The sequence below is a fragment of the Hibiscus syriacus genome, unplaced genomic scaffold (assembly GCF_006381635.1).
Source record: "Hibiscus syriacus cultivar Baekdansim isolate YM2019G1 unplaced genomic scaffold, ASM638163v2 tig00110831_pilon, whole genome shotgun sequence".
NCBI classification, from domain to species: Eukaryota; Viridiplantae; Streptophyta; class Magnoliopsida; order Malvales; family Malvaceae; genus Hibiscus; species Hibiscus syriacus.
In genome coordinates, this window is record NW_024062882.1 from 5358119 (window position 1) to 5368389 (window position 10271).

At 32.5% G+C, this 10271-nt stretch overlaps 1 protein-coding gene across 1 annotated transcript; it reads left to right on the top strand.

The window, feature by feature from the left end:
* Positions 1-2695, top strand: LOC120142684 (cytochrome P450 CYP736A12-like). The gene is made up of 2 exons (XM_039157207.1): positions 1-690; positions 1859-2695. Exons 1-2 carry the CDS (start codon positions 1-3, stop codon positions 2693-2695), a joined length of 1527 nt encoding a protein of 508 aa, XP_039013138.1.
* The last annotated feature ends 7576 nt before the right edge of the window (positions 2696-10271 follow it).

A 10271-nucleotide genomic window follows, 5' to 3' on the forward strand; every position in this document is an offset into this window, starting at 1 on the left:
ATGTCTTCTTCAACTTTAGCTTTGCTCTTGATCCTCTTCGGAACTCTCTGTTCCTTTTTCTACTTATTCCGGTCACGAAACCGCCACAAAAATGGCCGGAAAACGCCACCGGGTCCTTTCCCCCTCCCGATAATCGGTAACCTCCACATGATCGGAAAGCTCCCTCACCAAACTCTTCACCATCTCGCCGAGAGATACGGACCCATAATGTCCGTACTGTTAGGCCACGTACCGACGATTGTAGTATCGTCACCTGAAGCCGCCGAGCTCTTCCTCAAGACCCACGACGCCATTTTCGCTGGCAGACCTAAACTGCAAACCTCCGAGTACTTGACGTACGGTCCCAAGGGGGTGATTTTTTCCGAGTACGGTCCCTATTGGCGAACTGTTCGGAAATGGTTTAGTTTGCATCTTGTGAGCGCTTCGAGAGTTGAATCTTTTGCACCGGTGAGGAAGCCAGAGGTGGCCTCGTTGGTTGAATCGGTGAGGAAGGCGGCGGAAGGCTGCAAGACGGTGGACCTTAGCCAGCAGGTCGGTAAGGTTACCGAAGTGATCATGTCTAGGGTTATTTTCGGACGGTCCATGGATGATCAAATCGAATTCAAGCCGTTAATCGAAGAAGTCGTGAACATAGCTGGAGCTTTTAATCTATCGGATTTTGTTCCTTTCCTCGCTCCACTTGACCTTCAGGTTCATATTTTACTTTCATTATAGTTTTATTTTTACCATATTTGATGTACGTTTTACTATTCACGTTACAGGACTGGATAAAAGACAAGTGGAGTTTGACTTAGAAGGTTCAAAATCGAATTTGACTAAATTCGAAAGGTCGTAAATTTAAAATTATTTAATTTGATTTGGATTTGAAATAAATATTAAAATTTGACTCCAATTAAAAGAAAATTTAAATTTGAAATATTTTTAGACTTAACTCAATAAAAGTTCAAATTCGAACCTTAAACTTTAAATATATGAAAAAATTATGTTGCATTTAAAAAAAACATATAATTTTACCTCTTCAAAATCTTAAATAAAAGTTGTCTTCTTCTAACTTATATGATATGATATTATTTCTTTCGTATTTATTTTTACTATGTGTTTTTCAAATTCAAAGAATTTTTTTAAGTCCGAAAGTAATTGAATATCTTAATTGAGATTTTATGTTTTTATTCTACAGATTTTTTATTACTTAATTTTTTTTGAAGTTTTATGCTTTATCTTTATTTTATTCTTTAATTACTTATAAACTTTTGATGTTATTAACCGTTTGTTTAATAACTTTTCAATATTACCTACAAGATTATAACAAAAATTTAAAAAGTACTCCTCCTATCATATTTTATTCAATTAAAATTATTTAGTAATTTTTGTCTCGATCATAGATGAATTTGGTTATATAAAAATGAGAGTTCATCTTAATTAATGAAATATTATACTTTTTGGACTATGTATTTTTTTTACATAAATTTAAAGTTTTTTTTTGAAACATTTAGTTATACTAATTTTAATTGTTATTAAATTTTTAAATTGAAAGATTATATATGTAAGTTATATTCATATTAGATTTATTTTTATTATATTTATATTGGCGCAACCAATAATATTTTTCTAGATTCGTCACTGAACCGTATTGAATGTTAACCAAATTTTGATTGAATTTTACTCAAATAGCTTATTACTTTGCTCGTCTTGTTTACAATCAGAAATGGACTTAGGCGAAGGAGGGTGGCGGGTGATCGCTTCCCCTAAAATTTTATAAATTTATTTTCTCTTAAAATTTTATAAATCCGTCACTACTAACATAAAATTATGTGTTGATCCTTACAGCCATATTCACGTAAGTTAGTGTCCTTTGCAGGGACTAGCAAGAAGGGTTAAGAGGACGAGCAAAGGCCTTCACGAATTTTTCGACAAAATAATTTATCAACATGAACAACAAGGGACTAAACACAAGGAGCAAAGACCTTACACTGATTTTGTTGGTGTGATGGTTTCGTTGTTGGATACGCCCCTGAACCCTAAAGACAAGGAGCAATCGTCCATAATCGATAGGAGAAACATCAAGGCCATAATGGTGGACATGGTGACAGCTTCGTTCCACACTACAACCGCGGCCATCGAGTGGACACTTTCGGAACTCATAAGGCATCCTCGAGTAATGCTCGATCTTCAGCAAGAGCTAGATGGGGTGGTCGGAAGGAATAGGATGGTAGAAGAGTTGTATCTACCGAAACTTACTTACTTGGATATGATCATCAAAGAAAGTTTTAGGTTGCATCCGGTGGTTCCCTTCTTAGTCCCACACGAGTCGACGGAAGATGTCACCGTTGACGGATATTTCATACCGAAAAAGTCAAGAATCATGGTGAATACTTGGTCCATGGGGCGAGACCACAAAGTGTGGTCCGACAATGCAGAAGAGTTCTTTCCGGAAAGATTCGAGGACAACAAGATTGATTTCGGAGGACATGATTTCCGACTCATCCCTTTCGGAGCTGGTCGGAGAGGGTGCCCCGGAATGCAATTAGGGCTAACCACCATGCGTTTGATTATAGCTCAATTAGTCCATTGCTTCGACTGGGAATTGCCTGATGGTATGTTGCCTAACGAACTGGACATGACCGAGAAGTTCGGCCTCACATTGCCGAGGGCTAATCATTTGTTTGCAAAGCCAACTTATCGTTTAGTTGGTTAAAGTGTACTAATTAAGGGTACTTTGTGTGAAATAAATATTTTATCAGATAAAATAAATTTTTAAGATATAAAAAAATCAGATGTTGTTACAAATATACAAAAATGAAAAAAAAATATATCTAAGATCACTTAATTATAGGTCAAAACTATTATTAAATTGTCATTATACCAGAAGAGTAACAAGAGAGTAATATAATATTTTGAGAGAACAAAGACTAAAATTATATATTATTTTTAAATATAAAGGGTTTCTTGAATTGTTTCGGAATCGAACTAAATTGATAAACTGTATAATTTTTAAGGACTAAAACTATTATTATACTATACATCACTATTCTGTTCGATATTTATTATGATTATTATTACTAACATCATTGCTTTGGTATAAACATAATTAACACATCCAATAATTTTAATTAATAAGGGACAGTAGGATGAAGACCTAAATTTATACATAATTTTAATTTTATAAAAGATTGGCATATGCATAAATTTACGTATGATAAAACTAACTTAAAACATCTGTTCAATTTTACAATTAAACCCAAACTAGTTCAACAAGGTTAGTTAATTACGAGATAATTGACCCACAATTGGTCGCATAATTAAATAACTTTAACCTATTCTAGAATACCAGAACCGAAACCAATGGAAAAATAATAAAAGTCAGAGCAAAGAAAAAGAAAATGGTGGGTCAAAAGAGGACAACCGAAGCCAAAGTAAAAACAAGGTTTGTGATTTAGGATTTTTGGATTTAATTCGATAATTTATTTCAAATAACATAATAGATTAATGGAAATTTTGAAGTAAAAGTTTTGAGATTTAATTAATAATCACAGTTTATTATAGGTTGGCTTCAATTCCACACTATTATAATTCTGTTTGAATTCACTATTATAATAGGAGGATATTTTAGATTTATGTAAAGTTAAAAGAAAATTATATTATGTAAATGAATTATAACTTTTTCTGTCTAGATGTGAACTGCATCTTCTGCTCTTTTTCATTTTTTTACTTATTTTAAAATTCCTCCATATCATATTTCTAAAGTATTTGTTTTAACTATATTTAAGTTTGTAGGAACTGCTAAATATAAGCAAGGTAGTTATGAGACTTGTTTTTTAATTTGGGATATAATATTAGTATGAATATTTGTCCAATCATAACCCCAAATTGAGAGATGAAGAAAAAGAAAAAAAATGCAAGAAACACCATAAAAAACTCAATTTCAGCAAAATCAATTAAATCATGGTCCGAAATTTTTCAAAAAGAAATAAATGAAGAATCGTCTTCATTAAAGTCTCTTTCTCAGTCTCCAGAAGTTGCAATGACTTTTGCACAAATGAAGGACGAAAGTCCTCTAAAAAAATTATTGTTGAAGCAAAAAAGATTTTTGCCAACGAGTGTTGACACAAGTGGTTGGGATTTAGGAATTTGAGTTTTTATGGAAAAGTTCAAATCCTACCATTGTCACTCTTGGTGGGGTATACTGTAAATTCCTATACAAATCCCAATTGAGTATTAAGTATGCCCTAGCTCTATACTAGGGGAGTTACCCTTGACCTAAATTTTTTGTAACAAAAAAAATTAAAAAAAAATAGAGAGATTGTTTAACATAAACCAAAGTCTCTTAGAAATGTTTCAAAACAAACATCTCTTTAAGAAAATTTTCCAAAACATGTAGTAGTTTCACAAAACTCTACTAGAAAATCTTCAGAGTATTTTCCAAATAATGATGTTGAAAAAATTCTTCCATTAGAGGATGATTGTGATTTTTCTAGTAAATCTTCACACATTTTGGTTAAATAAATTTTTAATGGATGACATTTTATGCCAATAAATATAGGGAAAACCTATGAATATTATACAAATATATTAATCAAAACAAGATCTGTGGCGTTTAAAAATCACACTAATCCAAAATATTCAAATTTTATTATTCATTCTATAGCCCAAATCATCAAAGTCTTTAGACCAAAAGACTGAGGTGAAGACCCATCAGCCTTGACGAAGTTTACAACATCATTTTCTGATTTTTTTTCATTGTACCCATTTTTCTTATGGAGATTACTGTGCAGCCTAGTTTGTAGCATCCTTTATGAACAATCAACATATGAGACATTCATGGCTCATATATTTCAAATATGGATCATATTATAAATTTCTTAACTGATTTCAAGAGTGATGGAATTGGTACGATCCATCTTCTGAGCCCAAAAAATCCAAGACCTTTGGTCCAATTTCTTTAACAAATACCAACCTAAATTATACCAAAAACACCTCTGTCCAATTATTCATTTTTTCTTAAAATTATAGAGTCTTAGATTATTTCCTGAAGTTATGAATATGAATGTGATGATTACCTAAGGATCCCATATTTGGTCCGAGTTTTTAAGATTAAATGGTGGGATAAATTCAATGATGAAAAATATGAATGCAAATATTTGGATAATTTCTTTACCAAAAATTCAAGTATTTGCAAATCAACCTCTCCAGACAAAGGCACAATAAGATTTTTACAAGTAAAATCGAATGCTAGTGCGATATTAGCTCAAGCAAAAAGCAAGAAGGAATAGAAGAAATTGATGAAAGAAATGATAAGTTCTGAATCTGAATCAGAAAATGAAGAGGAAGACTCACAAACATCATCAATCAAGATAGTGGATCTCACAAAAGACACCACCACCATCGAAATTATCAAGACCATAAATAAAAAATATAAAATAGCATGCAATATTCCATATAACACCTAGACAAGGAGGAATTAAAAACCATGATAATTTAAATAATTAAAGCAAATCATTGTTGCTCCTACCTAGAGCTGGGTACCCTCCCGTTTAGCCCGCGGGTTTTGACGGTGCATGCTTAAACGGAGCGATTTAAAAAGCCCGCAATCATAAACGATCTTGAATTCTAAGGCTCGCGACCCGTACCATTTAACCCGCGAGCTAATGGGCTTACCTGTTTACTGTTTATGTGAAAAAAGAGAGAAGTTGGGGAGATAGAGAGAAACGACGGAGAAGGGAAACAAAAAAAAAATGAGCCTATAGTTCCTAAAATTTTATAACGGCGTATATATAATATAAGTCACATAAAATAACGTATTTTAGGGATTTAGGGAAACCATGCCAAGTTTTAATGTGCTAATCGTGTAAGGGCTACACCCACTTTTGAATTAATGCAATATAATCCTCAAATATAGTTTATTATTTTAATTTTGCACTCCAATTTTATGTATGTTTTTTATCACTGCCTCAAGTTTTATATATTATTTGCATATTATGTTACTTTACCTTTTTAATTTAATTATTATATTTATACATGGTTTAATACTTTGATTTGTTTTTTTTTTCTGTTTTTAACGTATATGTATATAATTTTTCTTATGATTAATTATTGGAGTATAATAAACATTTTATGGCTTATATATATATATATATATATATATATATATATATATATATATATATATTGATGGTATTAATTATAAATGGTAAATACGTATATAAAAAGATGTAAACCTTTTTGCTTATGTTATCATATTACGTTACCATAGGTATAATTAATACATTCGAACTTCAAAATTGGATATCAATAAATTAAAACGTGAATGGGCTTCAGATTTCAGTGTACATAAAACGTGAATTGGGCTATGGCTAAAATGCACATAAAACGTGAATTGGGCTAAATGTGAATTGTCTTCCATAAAACATAAAATAAATTGAAAAAAAATAATTAAATTAAACAGGCTACCCGTGGAGCCCACGGGTATACCCATTAAACCCACGGGTATAACGGTCTAGGCTAATAAACCCCCAATTTAAACGAACTTTATTTTTTTGAGGCCCGAAGCCCGCACGGGCCGCAGGTTATACGGGTAGCCCACGGGCCTTAGCCCATATATTCAACTCTACTCCTACCACACCAAGATAATGAGGAACAGTAAGCCATAATGGTTTAAAAAGAATTAAGAAAAGCATTACTGTTCCTAAAGACAAGGAGGAATAGTAAAATATGTTGGTTCAAAGAATTCAAGCATCAAGTAGTGAAAGGTGTTCCCATTAAAATGCAAAACTGGCGAACATTAGATAAAATTATTATTCAGCCATTTTTCATTTCAAACTATTATGAATTATCGTTTGAATTATTGTATGACTTTAGTAATTTTCATTAGCTGGAACCAAATTGTAAAAAGATGATGGAGCTTTCTATAAAAAGGCTCCAATTTTATTGGAAGATACGACCTTATTTCTCCCATTCAAAGAATAAAATTCTCTTTAAATCAAAATTCTTCCAGTTTTCTCATTTTGGTTTTATTTTTAATAATTTTTATCATAACAAATTTTATTAAATCAAACCACCAATTTTATTATTTAATCAAAACAAATTTTATTAAATCAAACCACCAATATCAACACTCGAACCTCATATCCACGACACTTCTGGTATTCGAGCTAAAGAAGAACAAGTAGTTCTAAGATTTTCAAACATTATTTTGTTTTCAAAAGTTTTTTTGGGTTTTAATTTAACTAGATTTGTTAAAATATTGTTATAATTATTGAATTTTGATACATTAGTATCCCATGCATAATTATATTAATTTAGAACAATTGATAATAGAACCCCCATGTTGTAGGAGATCAGAAAACTGTAATACCTTGAATTCCATATTAGGAGTTTTGGTTAATTCGATTTGGGCTTTGAGTAAAACCCATAGCTTGTAGGAAGCCTTGTCCCAAGAATAAGTGAAATTAAGCTTGGATTGAGCCCAATAGTGGATAAAAAGGGCATTTGTAATTTACAGTCAAAATCAGAATAACCAAGGGAGTAATTGTTGAAAACATTTTGATGTTTCGATATAACAAATTAAGTTTAAATGAATTTTAAGATTTTACAAATGACTTTCTAAAGATATTTGATTTAATTAATCGAATATCAAATTATTACTCCAAGTCTTTCAAGATCAATTTCAAACCTTACTAAATGTGTAAAATTGTGTTTTATACTTAATATATTTTTGAAACAATTTTCACAAAGTATTTTGAACCAAAATCAAGCCTAAAATCAAATTTTCAAAGTGATGCACCGATGCACCCTTCCATGCATCGATACACCATGGATTAAATTGAACATCGAATGCATTTTATGCATCGATGCACATACCATGCATCGATGCACCCAATGCATTTGATTCATCGATGCACCAACAATGCATCGATGCACCAACAATGCATCGATGCACTCTGGCTATTTTGAAACATCAAATGCATTTTATGCATCAATGCACTCTTAGTGCACTGATGCACTAAGGGTCTAACAGTCAAAATATTTGAATTTTACACTGATACACCGATGCACCATGGGTATGCATCGATGCACTGACGCTCCCAACTGCTTTAATTAATTGTTTTCACACTTAAACGGCTTTATTGACTCCACTAAGCATCCCCAAAGTTCAGAATCATTTGAAGGTGTATTTAAACAAGCTTAGAAGCCATTGATCAAGAACAAGAAACAACAAGCAACTAGAATCAAGAGAGAATCAAAGAGAAAGCATAAAACCTCAAGTTTAAGCATTCCAAGCCTATTTTTCATTCAATATTCATTTTGCTTTCAAGAACACTACTTGTACTCAATTGTATTCATTTTTTAGTGTTTTTTTCTCTGTTCTAGAATTGTGCAAACAATCTACCTTGTGAGGATTTCCTTGTAAGTTTGTAAATTTGTAATCTTCTCTTTGAGAAAGAGTGTTATTAAGAATTGGGGTATATTCTTGAGGGTGTTGTAAGGTTATCTCTTTGGCCTCAAAAGAAAGAACAAATTAGTGAATTTGTTGGAAAATCCTTAGTATGGATAGCTAAGGTATTGGACATAGACTTTGGTTGAGAAAGTCGAACCACTCTAAATCGTTGTGCAAATCTTTTTAATTTTCTGCAAAAGCTTCCACTAAAATTTTATTTGTAATTCACCCCCTATTGGCCAATTCCATCGATCGATTAACTCAATAATTGGTATCAGAGCCTCACTCATTTGAAGGATTAATCGCCTCTTGAGTCGATTCGGGAAGACTTACATCGATTATCAAGTCATCAATGGCCTCTACTTCAAATGTCGACTCCGGTCTCGATTCGATGCCCGTCAACAAGCCTCCTTTATTAAATGGAGCTAACTATGCTTATTGGAAGAATAGGATGATGTATTTCATTCAAACAAGTGACATGGGAGCATGGAATGTTGTAGAAGACGGATATATCAAGCCTCTCACTCATCCAAGATTATGGAGTGAAGGAGAGACAAGAATGTTCCAACTCAACTCCAAAGCCATCCATATCATATTTTGTGCTCTTGGACCAGATGAATATGAAAGAGTTTCATCTTGTACAATCACCAAAGAAATATGGGATAAACTACAAGTCACTCATGAAGGCACCGATGAGGTAAAAGAATCTAAAATTAGTCTTCTAACACAGCTATAAAAATTTCAGGATGAAACCAAATGAAGATATCAAAGCTATGACGGATAGATTCTCAACGATTTTCAATGGTCTCAAATCATATGGAGAAATCATTCCAAACGAAAAACTTGTGAGGAAGTTAGTCTACTCACTTCTAAAATCGTGGCAATCCAAGAAGACGACAACCATTGAGGCTAAGAACCTAAAGTCCTTAACTCTTGAAGAGCTAATTGGTTCCCTCCTCACTCATGAAATGATGCTTGAAGATGAGGTGGACCTCGATAAGATTGATGAGACACCAAAGGAGAAAGAGAAGAAGAAAAACATTGGAGTTGCTCTCAAATCCACAAAAGATGAGAGTGATTCAGATGAAGATAACGATAACGATGACGAGGAAATGACATTGTTTGCCAAACGGTTCATAAAAATGATGAGACCTTACTGAGGAAGAAAATTGAAACGAAATGAAGGCCTCAAAAATGAACCAAAAGAAAAGGACCCTATCATTTTCTATGAATGCAAAAAGCCGGGGCATGTCAAATATGATTGTCCACAATTGAAGAGAAATGAAGCACAATGCTCATGTAGCTACATGGAGCGATGAAGAAGATTCCGATGAAGAGGAACAAGAAGTAGCAAACTTGTGCTTGATGGCATTCGGGGAAGATTCTAAGGTAACCTCTAACTCATCTGAATTAGATGATTTATCTTATGATGAGTTATTAGAGGAATATAATGGGTTGGCTTCGGTTATGAGAAATTGTTTTTAAAATATAAAAATGATGTCTTAAAATTGAAAAATGAAAATAAGCTCATATCCAAGACCAACAATGATCTTGAAAGTAGAATCAAAGAATTGAAAATCAAACTAGAAGAGTTTGAAAAGAAAAATTCGGATTTGCAAAATTTACTTTCAAAAGTCAATGATGATCGTCAAAAGAAAATTGATGATCTTAAAGCTTCTTTTAATAAAGTTGGAACAAAACGTTTTGAAAATGGAGAAAATTCAAAATCCAACTTTGTTAGAAAAAGTTTTAAAAACTACAATCATAGAGGTCCCCGAAGAACCTCTAATGGAAAAATCATTAGAAGTATATGGGTTCCTAAAGGACTCGTTACTAC

Coding starts and splice junctions, on each gene's coding strand:
- LOC120142684 (XM_039157207.1), top strand. CDS start 1: ATGTCTTCTTCAACTTTAGCTTTGCTCTTGATCCTCTTCGGAACTCTC. Junction 691..1,858: donor TCGCTCCACTTGACCTTCAG/GTTCATATTTTA, acceptor TGTCCTTTGCAG/GGACTAGCAAGAAGGGTTAA.